This window comes from Musa acuminata, chromosome BXJ1-7, assembly GCF_036884655.1.
Source record: "Musa acuminata AAA Group cultivar baxijiao chromosome BXJ1-7, Cavendish_Baxijiao_AAA, whole genome shotgun sequence".
NCBI lineage: Eukaryota > Viridiplantae > Streptophyta > Magnoliopsida > Zingiberales > Musaceae > Musa > Musa acuminata.
The window spans coordinates 39452870-39469360 of NC_088333.1; the positions used below are offsets into that span (position 1 = coordinate 39452870).

Below are 16491 nucleotides of genomic sequence, written 5' to 3' on the forward strand. Positions count from 1 at the left end.
CATGCTTATCCTTGTTTTCCTTTTGTGTTTTCACCACCAGTATATTTTTCTTGTTCCTTTTATTTGCTTCTCTTCTCTTTGCTTGGTTTTTTTTATTTCTCCTAAAGAATCTGATGGAGTAACGATTCCATCTTTCCCTCAGAAAAAAATAGGAAGATCGTTCAAAATCAACTGTTTCAATGTTTTTGGGTTTTTTAGTCTGTATTCGTGCATGATAGCTATTCAAGTCTACTGACTGCTCTGTTTTTGGGCTTCTCATTCGCACTAACATCAGCTCATGGCTGATTGATGAAGTCATACATCAGTATGAAATGTTTGTTAGATTCGTAAAAATAATTTTCTGCATCCATTCTAATTTCTGCTCTCCCCTCGTTCGCATTATTTTCGTTCTCTTTCCAGAGTCTTGGAAAGTCAACTCTTTCCCTTTCCTAATGTGCCTCGCTTTTAGTCTTTTTCTGTTCTTTGTACGTTTAATAAATCTTATTTGGTCTATAATTGAGCCAGAAAGGTGCTCCTTGCAACATCTAAACATAATTATTTGGGTGCTGTAAAAAATATTATGCTTGCATCTATCATTGCAATGAATTTGGAGATAGATGTGTTTCGTAGTCTAAAAAGATCAATATGCACAGCCATACAAAAAAAAAAAGATGGCCGCATGCAACCATTTCCAGAGGTTTCTGTGACTCCAACACTCATCCTCTTTTGACCTATGCATCAAGAAATCACTAATGATTAATCCACATTTCCAAAGAGCATCACCACTTAGAATCACAAAGGTGAGCTCCTACCTTTAAATTGGACCAGAAAGCCTATGCAATCCCATGAAGCTGACTTGGAATCCATAAAATGAGAGGGGGGCAGAAAGGAGTTTATTGTTTCTGCAACTAAATTCCTTGCACCATTTCAAATGAAATTAAAAGAGGCAGCTCCTTCCCAACATTATTGATACAATGGCTACTGGCTCAAGGCAATAAAAGAATTGCAAAGAGAAACATGGCAGCTATTATCACACAGGAGGACTACGAAAACTGAAGAAGTCACATAGCAGAACAGCCCATGACAGAATAGAGATGATGCTCATGTGTTCTTACTCTGGGCTGCTTGGTCTTTCACATCCTCCTCAGGTATCCAAACAACATCCTTGAGGCTGTTGGAGAGATTCTTATAGAACTGCAGATAGAAAAATTTTGTTCACCTATCAGCCAAGCTGCTCAAACAAACAGCACAAAAGACATTATTGCAGATGAACAATAACTGTGCTTGGTGTTGGTCAACCAGATTTTGGCAACTTTTGCCTGATGCTTGAGTATATTCAACAAGCATAGGAGACTCAGGATGTGATGCGAGGAGAAGCAACTTTTAAGCTATGTAAGTTTCGTGCCGTTTTCAGTTCATAATGTTGCAGGGAATTGTAACAGGTCGATAAGAATCATAGTATTTGCATGCTACGTCTATGTAGGTTCTGTTTTAATGCTCAAACCGTGCAGAATGCGAGGTGAATTTTATGTGTATTTTTCAGGTCTATTTTATCTGCATTACCATGATATATACACAAATATGATCATAGCGATACAGACCCTTTTAGTGAATCTTAGACTGGGCTAGTTATCCTTACTAAGAGAAGCATTTTGTTCTGGTCCATAAACCACCGTAGGTTTATCATCTTGTGAAGGTCGTGTGTTCGTGGTAGTTCTGATAAAGATATGTGCCGCATGTAGTCAGTGGTGTTTTGATCAGTCACCACTAGTAAGTAGATTTAACTTGGGAACTTCATTTCCTTTTCAAGAAACAAGCTCATGCTAATCATGAAGAGGAGGCCTGTCACTGAGCTAGGATGGTTCCGAATTAATGCTCTTAGCATCAGTATTTTTGCGTCACTACCTCTTCATTGTTTTGTCAACGAGAACGCTCAAACAGTATGAGTGTGGATGTCAATGGCCAAAGAAGTAGATGAAGTTTGCCTTGGTACCTTATGGAATTCCAGAGTGTCTCCTTTAGCTTTTCTTACCTCAACCATGTGCAGAGATGGAGCCACTTGAAATACCTGTGAATTCATGCGGCAAGCATTAGCAAGAAGGAATCTGGTAGTAGTCCCTCAGCAAAAGAACACCATGCATCTCTTGAGGTACCTCAGTAGCAACTTTGAGATTCCCCTTCCTCCCAGCTTTTACATTTTCCAGCCTCATCTGAACAAGCAATGCAGAATTCAATTCCAAGGTAGTATTTGGTTCAAAACACTTGATCTTGTTATGAACAAAGTTTATTCATAAGATTACTAATATGATCCCAAAGTCGTATATATGACCGACTCACCTTGTAGTTCTTTTTCTGAACATCAAACCCAAGAGGCTTTGCAGCTTCTTCAATCTTACTGATGATTTCATTGGCTGGACATGTTGATGTGAATCTTGTTTCCCTCTTGAATTCCTGTTGCATAGAGGAACGGCAAATGTAGCCGTAAAGTCTAACACAAACATAGACTGATACCATAACGATCGGTACTGATTTTTTAAAAAATTAAGAAAAACTGAAAAACAAAATATAAACTGCATGGTACAGGACTTATATCTCCTCTACAGGCTAGTGAAACCCTTATACTGGGTGTACCATCCAATTTACCCTATTTTGTGTAATGGTAAACCATCGGATTAGATCGTGAATCTTGACTGACCCCATCTATGATACATTGTGGTCAGGAATTAAGAACAAGAAGCTTGACAAATAAGCTGCAACACCAGAAGCATGCCAATGAACTAAAGTCCAACATGTTAACCTGTTGTGTGTCAAACAAATTGCCAAGATCAAGCCCCTTTGACATCGAGATAAGCTCAAAGGCATTCATAGTTGTTGGCTGCTCTTCCTTCTTCTCTGTCACGTGATGTTCCTGCAACAGAACACAAATGTGCTTCATATGGCAGATGGCTTTGACCAAATACAACAAGAAAACTTGTAGTAGAACTATCGGAGAAGCTCGTCTTTGACTCACTTCTGCATCCTTGAACACGGCATCCACATCATCCAAGCTCGTCTCGTACTTCTCCTTGAATACTGGAGGCTTGTAACCTTTCTTGAACCAGTCATCCTCCAATATCTCTGGAATAGTTATACGCTGCGGATGAAACAAGATCATGCAACTAAAGTTAAAACTCGAAAAAGGGGAAAATACTTGGCACAAACAGATTGCACACGGTAAAATCCAACACATAATCTACAGCCATGGGAGGTCAAATCTAGCTTCTTAGAACTTTCATGTTGTGGTTTGTGAAGAATCACTTACTGTCATTGGATTTGGGTCCAGGATTCTTGCCAACAGTCTCATGGCACCAAAAGAAAGCCAAGGTGGGCATGTAAAGTCAGCAGCCGAAATCTGCATGTCAAATGAGTGTTCACATCCTATGCAATGTGATGCAGAAGCTCTATGTGACGGTGATAATGCTCACTTTATTGTACAAGATCATGAGATTAGAATCCTCGAAAGGCAAGTACCCTGCTAGTAGAACAAATAGGATGACTCCACATGACCACAAATCTGCAGTTGCTCCATCATAGCCTCTGTCATTGAGAACCTGATGACACAAAACAATTTCATTTCGAGTCAAACATGGTTTATGTATATTGATGTATCAGAAAACATTGTCATCAGACAGTCATTATCACCTCTGGAGCAACATAATTTGGAGTGCCACAAGTAGTATGAAACAAGCCATCATCCTGGGAAGAATCACCATTGAGATCAGAAGGTCAATGATCAGTCTCTGGAACTAATAACAGTGAAGATATATCAGAGGCTGTAATCAAGGAATTGAGCTTATCATTGTTCTTGCATCCTGCTTCCATGAAGTCTAGGAATTTAGGACCACAAAATTAGTTAGCGCGAGAGCAAAATTCTGTCGAATGCACCGACATGTGTTTTAATGTCATTTTCTCAACGTAAGTATGATGGATCTTAAACTGATAACTTGAGCAAATTGATAAAGTTTTGCATGTTCGCCAAAACAAAACAAAAGGAATAGTGCACAAAAAATTCTGCATTAAACTATGTGTAAGGCCATCTCAAATAAGGTACATCACTGAATTCAACAAATTTAATGATTTTATATTGTTAATCAAATTGAAGCATGCTTTACTGTTAAAAGTGCTGTGTTTTATGTTAACTAGATACAGAAATAAGAGAGCTTTAGAACAATCGATTTCTATTTCTCAGATTTTGTCTTATTTTTGTATATCATATTCAGTGGATTCGACCTTCCTTTCAGAACCCACTATTTGATTTTGAATCGGTCGGATTGAGGGCTTACTCCTACTTATAAGATACAAACTCAACTCTACATAGGTAAAGAATGCATAGTGATCATTGTAGATCTGCAGTGCTTGGTAAATCTTCCACACAAATGCTTTTCCAAAATATAAATATCACTTGGTTTATAGAAGATGTTATTGCTTTGATCAAATTGAACTACATGAAGATGAACATGTGAAAAGCTTCTGATGTCTTTGCAATGATCACAAATTAGAACATCATCAAGAAATTATCAACTGATTACTCTGCGATTACCCTGACTTGCTGAGATAGAGCACTTAATCCAAAGTCTGAAACTTTCAGGTTACCATAAGCATCAAGTAGTAAGTTTTCTGGCTGCACAAATGCATTTAAGTAAATCACTAATGTTCAAAGCCTTGAGCAGTTTAACATCATAAGGATATCTAGGATCACGTAGTTTACTTTGAGATCTCGGTGGTAGACTCCCCTGCTGTGGCAGTAATCGACAGCATCGATTAGTTGTTGGAAATATCTTCGTGCCTCATCCTCCCTCATGCGACCATGGTTTGCCTTCATTATTTTATTTTTAAGGAACATTAACGGAGAAGAAAATGGTGGCAAACATAACAGAGACTAGAAGTAAGAAATATGTAAATGTGTATATATGTGTGTACACTGTGTACACTTATATATGCAGTATATGTAAAACTATATATTTGTGAAAGATGATAAATCGATGCATATGCATGTCATAAGATCTTGAGAAGAAATTTCTCTTAAATGTGCATCAAATTTAGATCTTACTATTTTGTCAAAGAGCTCTCCCCCTGTAACAAATTCAAGTACAATGAAGATCTTTGTTTTGCTCCCCATCACCTGAAATTAGAGAAGCATTCATCAGCGAAGAAGAGTGGCATACCAACACATACAAAAATAGATATCAACAGAAAATACCAAGTAAAATTTTCTTCAAAATATACTGCATAAGTTCAAATTTGTCTCAGCTTCAGCTATGTCAAATTATTAGAAAAGGCAACAGTGCCATGGTAGACATAGTTAACGAACATAGCATGAAAGGACAAGGCAGGCACAATCACAATATCTATACAATGCCAAACAACTCGAAAGATCTTCTTGGCTCAATTGCTTCTTTTCTGTGGCACATTTGCCCATTGGAAATCATGTGCAAACTTGAACCTCATTGGTATCGAGAGATGAAATGTGGGTTTAGACCTCAGTCTTTTAAATGTTGGTTATTGATCAGAATACATTGAGATGTCACCAAATCAATGCAGCTTAGTCATGAAATAAAATAGGATAAAACACAGACAAAACTTCCAGCTCAGTGACATGTTATCTTTGGCAAGAACATATCATTTAGTCAGAGTTGTTATCTGTTTATTTTCTTATACTTGACATAAGACTACCAAATGTCAGGTAAAAGACTTTGAAAACAACCTCATATATGCGAACAACATTAGGATGCTTTATTAACTTCATCGTGGCAATTTCACGCTTAATCTGCAAAAAGAATTAGATATCAGCAAAAAGGTGATTTTGGAGATAAAGAATCAAAGTATATCAGCAAATGAGAATATTTATTTTTCTTTTCGGGCTCCTTTAGGAGCGAAAGCAAACAAAAATTTTCGTAAGTGAGAAAGGTACAACACTGATCCTACTTTCAACTTTATGAATTTATGCAGCAAGACTCACCTACATCTTAAATTAGCACGAAATCTTGTATCAACAGTTGAGGATATCAAGCTCCTAGGAGTTGTTCTTTTTTCATTCTATTAAGTTCCAAGGAGTTATTCATCTTTCATTCTCAATGAGCAAGTTAAATTGGAGGAATACATGGATTCATCAGCTCTCTATTGCTTTTGGCATTTAAATCTCAAAGTCAGCAAACTTCAGCAGCATTTGATATAGGATACGGAATAAGCATTTGATCACATATTAATAAGAAACTAAGCAAGCCTAAGGAATAAGAAAAGCTGCATTGAAGTATAAATTTTTACAGAAACTTAGAAAGGACCTGTTCAACCAGCTTGTGCTTGAGAACCTTCTCCTTGTCAAGGATCTTGATAGCAACCGGTTCCCCGGTCTCAACGTTCCTCGCAAATTTAACTTTTGCAAATGTTCCTTCCCCAATTGTACGTCCGAGTTCATATTTACCCACTCGACGCTTCACCTTAGTCGTGTTCATTCCTTATTTGATCTCTTCTAGAGCCTACTTGGTGAGTAATCAAGAGGTGCTCGGGAAATAAGCTTTCTCCAACCGTGAGTCAGTACCTGATCTCAATTAAAATCAAACGCATATGCCCGGAAAGCTTCAAACGAGAGAAGATAAAGGACCTCTTAGTTGGAAATTCTGATAACGTCTTCTGTTTTCTTCCAGAACTCATATCTAGGTTGTGATATCTGCATCAAGTTTCTTACTAATGTTAAGAAGGAGCAAAAGGTTTGTCTGATAGAAAGCTTTAACTGCTGGAAGAGGAGAAGAGAAAAGTAAGCCTAATGCAAAACTATAAATAATTGATTTCTACTGAACCAGCTAAGGTTTTTCCTTTTTTCTTCATTTTTACATAAGACAGTCTCAACCTCTTGATCTCAAATTTGCAGTTTAAAGAGTCTGCACACATGTCACATGCAGGAGTTGACTTTCTGGCTTCAAGCTTCACCATGCAACCACCTGAGAAGATCCAACATTCTAATCCAAAATTCAATTACATGACCAAGAGACTTGAAAGTCTAACTCTTGGAGAAAAGTATTCAAAACCCAAAGATATCAAGCTCAAGAAGCAGGAATAGAAATCTTCAAAGTTATCAGATATGAGTATTAAAATATTGAAATCCACATACCAATGTGAAACTTTCATATTCATAATTTTGTTCAACAGACATGGCACTCATATAAAGAAGAAAATATCAGCTTCTTAAACAAAGAAATTGTGTTAGAGTCGATTACCACAAGCTAATAATGCAGTGTATATTATATCAATATTACACCTCTACCAGTTGCCAAAGTTCTTTAGTCAGTTTAGTAGTAGAACAACCAGAAGAGATTCAAACAGATAAAGAAGATCAGAAGATTTACCAAAAACAAGTAAATAATAGAAATTCCAGAAAGAGATGATGATAAATACAGAAGAAAGTGGAAGTCCTCCTCATCAGATTATAAAAATAGGTAGCTACAACAGCAGAAACGTGACAAAAATGTCTCAGACCTTAAGACATTTTATAGCCCCGATAAAAGAGGAAAGAGCAGAGAAAGACCAAAACCCACGAATTCAGATCGAAGCAGAACATGAGAATCAGCCCTTTAAAGAATTCAGATCGAACCAAAGGATGACCACTAAAAGTCGCTCCCACGGAAAAGATTGTATTTGCATTAGCTGATAAAGGAAACATATTGGAAGCACTCCTTTTGCATGAAAATTCCAAATTTATATCATCACATGATGGGAGAAGCAAGAAAGTTTTGATCTTTACAGCTAGTGTTAGCAATCAACACCAGTTGATCAAGGAGAAAAGCACAAAATATTTGAGGTATCTTTCTGACATGAAAAGCAAATAGCAATAAGCTTAATCAATCAAATATCCACTGTTTCAGTAAGAACAAAGGCAGGTAGAAAGAGGGGAAGGTGGTGGTGGAAGGGGGAAACTGGCCTACTAACTATCCAGAAAGGGAAGAACAGAGGATCCTTGGCCACCTGCAGAGAGAACCACAGCAGCTGATCTTTTCTTCCGGCAATCTGATGACGGCTTTCGGGAGCTCTGCGGGACGAATTAATGGGGCAGCAGATCACTGACAGTAAAACAAGAAGGGAACTGGTTGGTGCAGGTGGTAGAAACCCAGCACCCGCAGTAGCAGTGGAACAAGCAGAGGCCAGGAAGAGGGTGAATCATGCAGCGGCCATCCTCCCACCCCGAGGCAGAGCAAACCATCTTTATTGTCACCTGCTTCCAGGTCCAGTCATGGGGCCACAGGACCCCATCCCCACCACCACCTTCGACATTTACTGACAAGGCGACAGAGACCTGCCTTCCCTTTGTCACTCTACACCTCACCTCACCTCGTCGTTTGTGGTCTTTTCTCCTGCGTCGTTGCACTGAGTTCTGGCACGATTCCAGAACAGTGTCATCCGCATGGCTGGCGCCTCTCAGCTCCTCTTGCCTCTGCCGGTTACAACATTGAGCGCTCAACTGCCGCTCAAAGCTTGATGAGCGTTTTGGTAGCTCAGATTTCTCAGTGGCCACAGCTCATGCAGCCATTTAGGAATCCCAGCTGACCATGGATTTGATTGTGACAGGTTCCAATCAGTCTCACTGACTGCTAATTGTTTGCCAATGATTTCTTCTCTGTTGACCAAATCTTTATGAAATAGAAGACTGACTTTGATCAAAGCTAAGTAACTACTGATCCAGAGATGGATTTTGTAGGTGTGGGAATGGATTCATTCAGGTATGTTTGTCGTTACTGGATTCATGGCTCAGTAGATCAGATCGTGCACAAAATAAATATCATTTAATGTCAAAGAATAATCATGATGATCTAAGAATTTTTACTGAAAATATTATTTTATTATTGATTGGTATTTATTGGTCCGAACATAAATCGGTAGATAGACTCATCGTTCATATGATCTGATCCGAATAAAAATAAATATTTTAGTTTTATTCGCGAGCCATCTCCATCATTTTGGTTTTTTCTTTTTTTTCTTGTTCCTCTATTGTTTTCGTCTTTCTTCTCTTAGTATAGTAGGTCGAAAGAAATGACACTATACCAACCAATTACTCAAATTTAGATTTTTTATTTTTTTTATCAATAAGCTAAATGATATATATATATATATATATATATATATATATATATATATATTCATCGAATCATAAACATTTGGGATGAACAGTGAGAGTAACATGTCACATGAAAAGAAGGACAATTATAAAATCAAAAGATACCTGTCATTAATTAGTCATTTAGTGTCACATGTTTTGGGAGTCAAATTAAATTATCAATAATCAGTACGAAAAGTAGCTCATGATTGCACAGAAGTCTGAAGAAGAAACAGAGCATATGGCGTGGAACTCATGAGACATCATAGAGAGCCCATCCGAACTCTGAAAACCACAGTAATCAAAAGGAAACACAACCTAAAGAACTTAGAAATCATTTTACCATGTCTGAATCACTTGATTTTGTTGCCATATTTTTCTCTCATCTGTCCAAAATTTGATTACATGTCACCACCAAAAGTATTGGGTGAAAATAAAAAAAATCAACAATAGAACTCCAATTAGAAATTTCATATGTAATAACCAAACAAAATTCTCCCGTATATATAATAATCATATATGCGTCGTCTCTGAATTTTTCTCTTAACCTCTTGGAATCTATTAAAGTAACCTCCAGAATGTTTTTTCTTTTTCTCATCAAAATCTTAAAATAGATATGGTATTTTACAAGCAAATCCTAATTCATGGTGCATAATGTTGAATTGTTTCAGATTTTTTATTTGAACTAAAAAAAATGCTAGCTAGAAAGAACTAGTGGATACTTTGCCTTTGTTGAAGAACTTGATTTTATTGTCATATTTTTGTTTTGATCAGGACAACTGCAATTATGCAAGTCAGCAGTAATCAGGTCTGGCTCTATCTGTCAAAAATTTGATTCCATGTCATCAGCAAAAGAACTCCTACTTGGGTGAGGAGATAAGGATGCAGTCTGCCAATGAAGGCAAACTAAGTTTGAAGGTGACCTTATGCTAAACAAATAAATAGCTGACCAATTAGGCTTCAGTCATCTCACTCATTTGAATTGGGTTAGCATTATGCTTGTCTAAACACATGCTATGCATGGAGCTAAGTGATCAGTAGAGTAATTAGATGGACACATCCAAACTAAGTTTTGTGTCATTAGAATATGTTGATGTCATGTTCTCCATTACAAGCTCAGCAACTTAGTAGCCATATTTGCATTTGTCTGTTTCCTAATTTAATTATATTTTTTTAATCTATTTATCACTTGGTTTTGCTTAAAAATGAAACAAGTATTGTTGAATTATATGCTTCTCTTTGATCACTAGGTTTCACTGATTGGGTTTGATTAACCTCATAAGAAGTGATTTATCATTCCAATGGGTGTGATATATATATATATATATATATATATATATATATATATATATATATATATATATATATATATATATATATAGCATAAATCAAGTTTAATAAATATTTGGGAAAGAATTTTTGTTTTCAAAAGAGAATTTTTATTTTATGAGTGTTTGGAGATTGAGATTTTTTGTTGTAATTTTGGAGAATGAAGTTTACTTTTTAGGTTTTGTTGTGCTATTTGAGTGTTATATCATTATAGTGGACTTCTTATAGCCCTCATTTCTCAGTGATCAGTGGATCTTCTAGTGTTTTAATGCATATTGCCATTTCATTTATTTATGTTATTTATGTCCTTTCTATTTACTAAATATAATTATTATATTTATGTTGAAACATTCAGATGTTCATTGTACTGTTGTTAGTTTAATCAATCTTAATTTTAAAATCTAAAAAAATATAATAAATAGATATTTTGATTAAAAATATAATTAAAAGAAATATAGTATTAAGGACAAAAAAGATTGGAGCAACCTTGTGTTATCAATTCATGAGAGGTATTTCACCGTCATAAACATAAATGTATGTTCAATCAAATCAATCAATCAATCAATAGCCGGAGACAGTACATGGCACACTCTCATATCACTTTGTGGACAGTGAAATATATATATATATATATATATATATATATATCCTCAGCAACACAAAGTGTGCAAGCTGATAGAATTGAAATCAATATAAAAACAATATTTTATGTTTAGATTTTTAGTTGTTTATTTAATTCAAATTGTAAACTTTTTGGTTAAAATAATATTATGAGATCTAAAATTATTGGTCTGATAGTAATGTATTACATCCACCTATCAAGTTGGTGAGGATTTGAAATCTCATCTTATCAAATCTTACTCTAAGATATTAGTTAGTCTATTGGTGTTATATATCATATTAATAATTGAATGTAGATATGATGATGATGGATTATACTTATTTATTAAAAATATAGAATATTGGTCAAATAATAATATGTCAGATCCACTTTTTAATGGATGAGGATCCAAAATATTATCAGATAAATTTATATATATATAATATGAATACAGTGAGTATATTATTTATTTATAATATATTTTAAATATATTCTAACTTATTAATGGGAAAAATGATGAAGCCTCTATAGATAACGTTGAGATCTGTGCAGCCGTCTTGGAATCGTCTCTTTCTTGCATGTACTTGCTTTAAGATTTGTGCGGCCGCGCGGGGGTGCTCTTTACGTAGATTGTTGTCTTTTGAAAATGGACGGCTGGATGTACTTCTAAAGATAACCCGAGCCGTCGGATTTACCGCTGCTTGGTCCCGAACAGAATCATCAGCAATGGACGTCCCCTCCACCTTTCGGCACGAAAGCGAGAGAACGGAGAGCCAAATCCACACGTAACGCCCACTTTCATCCTCCCTTTGTCCCTCTGATGCATCATTTCCCTACTTTAGAGTCGTGGACGAAGGAAACCAGCACGGTAAGCTGTGTCTCTCCTCTTCCGTATGGCAGCATGTAGGAGCTCGTAAGCTGCACGCGATTCTGTTTGTCTCTTCCCCCAAATAGTTTCTAGTGACGATCAGTAGCTTTCTTGGTTGCTTTGAGGAGTTCCACACTCTATGCGATAGTTCTTGCTGGGCTAAACTGAATGGGAATAGGGAACAAAATGTGTGGGTTCCAATTCGTTTCAACCCTCTTATGGTGTGCCCGTGAGACCAGGAGGGCACACCTTCTTTATGAGATAATTCCAATGTGGCATCCTATCTTTTATTGGACCACACAGGTGGAACATCACTGAAACCAATTCATAAGCTTTTAATTGGTTTAATGAAAACAAACTCAAATTAGTAATTTTTTGAAACAGTGTCAACTTGGGGTTGCCATGTTGTCATTCTCTCTTCTTTTATCTCAGCTTGGAGGTTGGATGCTTATTAAGGTATATACTTCCTTGTTATGTTGTATATTTATCTTAAGAATCATGTTTAGTGTCTGATTTTACAACCTTTTCCCATAGTTTCACTTAATTTTAGATCTGAGTTGATCAGCCTTATGTTTGAACATGTTATATTGCTGGCAATGAATATTCGGTCTTTAGCTCAATCAATGTGAGTATAAAATTTCTTTCGAAAAGGCTCACTTCTTGTTAGATATGGTATTGCCTTGGTTTTGTTAACTATGGATCTACCAAGCTCTAGTGCTTTGATTAAGAATTTTCTAGATCAGTGACCTACTTTCATGAAGTGGGCACCTATGGTATGAGCTCCCCTTTGTCTTATTAATACTTGTCGAAAGTTCATAAATTGATGAAAAACTTGCATGTGTTGATCAGAGAGCATTGTGCAACCCAGCATTGGCCCAACCACAGCAGAAAGAACAAGGCATCATCAAAGAGCAATAACCTTTAGGCCATGTGGATCTAAAATTCATAGCATAATTATTCAACATTGCATTGACATAGGAAAGAATAAATGAATTCAATGGCATTAGTCTCTATTTTACTGCAATTCCAGTATGGCATTGCAGCAATCAGCGTTTGCTCTCTGTATTCTAATAAGATTAGTTTTTGAGGATCCTTAAGAGGAAGTGGCTGTTATATGTGTGTGTGTGTGTGTGTGTGTGTGTGTGTATTAGTCTTTTTTTTTTTTTTTTTGAAACTTCAACTTAAACTCCAAAAAAAAAGGCTAATCTGGTTAGCTTGGTTATACTCAGAAGGTTTAATTTAAACTGACTAGTAGAGTTTGTGCTGCTTCTTTCTTTAATCATTCATTTCCAGGACAAATATCCAACTAGACTTGAATATAGTTTGTTTAAAGAAATTTGATTAATTAATTACGAAGTTGGTTGTTAATATATGTTCTATCATAGTTTTTTAGTCTCATCTAGGTTTAGTTTTCCATGCATTCTTTAACTTCTTTGTTTATTAGAAGAAGAGTCAATATTTAATTCAAATTTATAAAATAATCAAATATCCAGAAATGACATTTGAATACACCATTGCCATGCACAGAATACACCATTTGAATTAACTTCTTTGTATCAAGGTAATGAGTAATTTGTGCCTGCTACGTAATTTTCTCGAAGGATATCTTAGTCATTTTAATCCTCTTAATTTGTTTATCTTTTGATCCAGAATGTTGAAACTGCTCCAAAACCTTGGATGCCATGGGAACTGTGTAAACTACTCTTGCTAGCTCAATGGAGAACAAAACCAAGTTAAGAAAATTAATGTTTCTAATTGTGTTGTTCCCTATGCAAATTGGTCCAGAGTCTGAGTAGGTATACCAGAGACCTGTTTTTGACTGTCAAAATTAGAAGTTGTATTCTGTGCACCATTTCTTGGTTTCTTTGTTCTTGCCTGGATATCCACCTCCATAAGCTGTCATAGGACTTGAAATCACCTTGAGTTTTCTTCATTGTATGATGTTCTTGTTTACCAGAAATGGCACCTGTACATATGATCTCAATTTGTACCATCTGATTTTTCACAATATCAGGTTCACAAATCTAAATTGCATATAATTATCTTGAGCCTTTTTTTGCTTTGTCATCTTGATCATGCTAATGTTGGTACTCAATACAAAGTATGAATGACAGGTAAGTTAACTGTCTGACATTTTCTGATTGTTATGGTCCTGTTGTTGCACATGTAGAAAGGAACTATATGATTCCCAATCCAAATAGTCCACAATGGATGTGGTGTTAGGAAAACTTCTTTTTTCATGGAAATTGCAGCTATCAGTCATCTGGTTGGAGGATACCTGAGAACTGCAATGTTTACTATCTTTGATTATGAGCTTGCAAAGTATATTTCACCTCTAACCCCACTCTCTGATATTTTTCCTTGTTCTATCTTCTTTACTTTTTCTTCTCCTCTACTTTTTGTACTCTCTCTTCTTTTTTGGGTTTGAATTGCTCATTCTTTTGGTGGTGGGTACTTCCACCTTTTTATCATTGTACCAGTCACTGCCACATAGGTGATCTGATGTCAATACAGAAACCCTTCCAGATTGATTGTTTTCTTTAATTTGTGCCTTGAGTTCAATTGCCGGATAAGTTTGGGTGACCAAAGAAACAAAGAACAGTGACCTGGAAGAGGAGAGACTTTAAGGCACATAGATCAAATATTAGACTGGAAAGCTTTCTTAGGCATTGATTGTATGATGAATTCTCTTGAACTTGTATTTGACTAATCTCATATATAATTGTTGGCACATTTACAAAGAATGTATGTTAATAGATAGCACTGATGATTTTTCTTGTAACATGGGGATTTCTTGTCAGATTATAGTAATTTTGGTTTGAGTATAGATTCAAGAATTATAGGCCATTTGATAAGCTTAGATATTCATGGTCTCATGTAAGGTTTCTGCACCAACTCTCCCTACTAAAATTTTTGTCAGTGTGAAAATGAAAAGAAATTATTTAATTTTTTAAATGACATTTTTCTAGCTCCTACAGTAGCTATGCATTCTTGACAATCAACTAGTGGTTACATTTATGTAGCACACTCTTTCCTTTCCCCTCTCTGTGGTCACATGTCCTTTTCAGATGTGCTTGAATAAAACCCATGTTCCTGTAGCATCAGAAATTCAAGTCACAAAGCAAATATAGAATTTCCACTTCTGTATGTTTGAGTATTGGTTTTTGTTCTTTTTTGACATTTATTTGAGTTCAAAACATGCATAAATTCTTATACTTTGTATCATATGAAGTCACTGAATAATTGTAATCCTAAACTAAAGTAAGTCAACCAGTAAGCTTAACCTTCCATCTATCAAATTCCTGCTTTTGTAGAATCCAGCACTAAATTTCATGTTAATCTACTGATATGGTGCCAGTTCACACCTTAACTTCAATTTGATGACACTTCACTTTACTGTCCTTCTCACAGCTGTTAATCCAGAATTCAGCTGTCAACCTCAAATTGACGCAATTTGAGGATCATCTCCAGCATGAATCTTGAGGAGCCAAGGGGAGGGCAAAAGAAGAGGATAGGTTGACGATCCAAATATCCAAGTAAAGCCTGACCTTTGTTGGGAGTGTTTCCGATACCTAAGTTAGAGTGAGTCCTAAAATAAGATTTAAAGACGGTATCTAGAGAGACATGTATAATTTTGAGTTCTATTTTATAGTCGAGAATTTCTAACTGTTTAAGGATAGGACGAATATTTTTTGAATATTTTTCGGTTTCGATTTGTGCTAATGTGACAAATTTGGGTTATTTTCATTTTTGTTAATAGTCAAGCTGTTTTTTACATGTTAAGTCCTAAATGAGGATTAATATTACCCCTATCAATGGCATCTTAATATATCGTTGGTGATCCACAAAAGGAACTAATTAGCTATCATGCAATCCATGCCTCCTCATATCATCAGCATGATAGTGATCATCTATGTGGGCACATTAATATCTTATCTTATTGCTGGTTGCCATGAGTTGCTTTCACTGGCTTTACTACCTTGCTTGGTGTTTAAGCCTTTAAGGTTCTCAGTGAGTTCAATAGAAACTGCAAACAGGTGTTCTATATTGTTCTCATATCAGACAATGTCCCAAGAAAGCAGAACATCAGCAACATTGTCTTCACATGATCACAATAGAAAAATTGCTTTGGTTTATCCTTTGTAGTCATGAAGTCAAACCATCTTCTTCCCTACATATCATCACAAGTCACCTGATGCATTCCAACTCTGATAAAAGAGGCCACCCTGATCTCATAATGGCCCTCCAACAACATGATGTGGATTGGTTGCTCTCAAGTCCTCACACTTTGATGCCCAGCATGCAACAAGGAAGGTAATTCTTAATGTTCTTATCATTACCCAGCAAAGCATTCATCATTGTATCACTCCCAAGCTACAAGCCCTTATGATGCTAATCGCCGCACCGAAAAAAATAAAAATCAAAATAATTGAAAATATAAATTACAATTAAGATGGAATCAGAGCGAAATCATGGCTATAGAAAAAATTAAAATGATATTGATAGAAAAAAAAAAGAAGAAAAATGCAAAAATAGATGTAGAGGAGTAAAAATGGCACTGAGGATTACAACAGTCATGAAGAATGTTGG

General features: G+C 35.9%; 1 protein-coding gene and 1 long non-coding RNA gene across 11 annotated transcripts; one reads left to right on the forward strand and one right to left on the reverse strand.

Annotated features, from left to right (window-relative positions):
- Positions 1-813: 813 nt before the first annotated feature.
- LOC135679319 (CBL-interacting protein kinase 32-like) lies at positions 814-8426 on the reverse strand. Of its 10 annotated transcripts, XM_065192931.1 has the most exons (17): positions 7934-8406; positions 6866-6956; positions 6620-6685; positions 6300-6494; positions 5723-5785; positions 5069-5140; positions 4727-4834; positions 4559-4639; positions 3661-3714; positions 3444-3569; positions 3281-3370; positions 2990-3112; positions 2777-2887; positions 2317-2430; positions 2133-2189; positions 1973-2047; positions 814-1173 (listed from the first exon to the last, which is right to left on the reverse strand). In XM_065192931.1, the coding sequence occupies exons 4-17, from the start codon at positions 6468-6470 to the stop codon at positions 1081-1083; spliced, it is 1338 nt and encodes a 445-aa protein (XP_065049003.1). In that variant the 5' UTR covers positions 6471-6494; positions 6620-6685; positions 6866-6956; positions 7934-8406; the 3' UTR covers positions 814-1080. The 10 variants fall into 10 exon arrangements, with proteins under 10 accessions (XP_065049003.1, XP_065049004.1, XP_065049002.1 ...); XM_065192932.1 differs by lacking the exon at positions 6866-6956 and having other exon boundaries at positions 7978-8406; XM_065192930.1 differs by lacking the exon at positions 6866-6956.
- Positions 8427-11868: 3442 nt separating this feature from the next.
- On the forward strand, positions 11869-15579 carry LOC135679321 (uncharacterized). Its single transcript, XR_010515215.1, has 3 exons — positions 11869-12204; positions 12286-12357; positions 15313-15579. It is a non-coding gene; the product is annotated as an uncharacterized LOC135679321 (long non-coding RNA).
- The last annotated feature ends 912 nt before the right edge of the window (positions 15580-16491 follow it).

Coding starts and splice junctions, on each gene's coding strand:
- LOC135679319 (XM_065192932.1), bottom strand. CDS start 6,470: ATGAACACGACTAAGGTGAAGCGTCGAGTGGGTAAATATGAACTCGGA. Junction 3,113..3,280: donor TGGACCCAAATCCAATGACA/GTAAGTGATTCT, acceptor TTTCATCCGCAG/CGTATAACTATTCCAGAGAT. Junction 1,174..1,972: donor ACACTCTGGAATTCCATAAG/GTACCAAGGCAA, acceptor TTCTATCTGCAG/TTCTATAAGAATCTCTCCAA.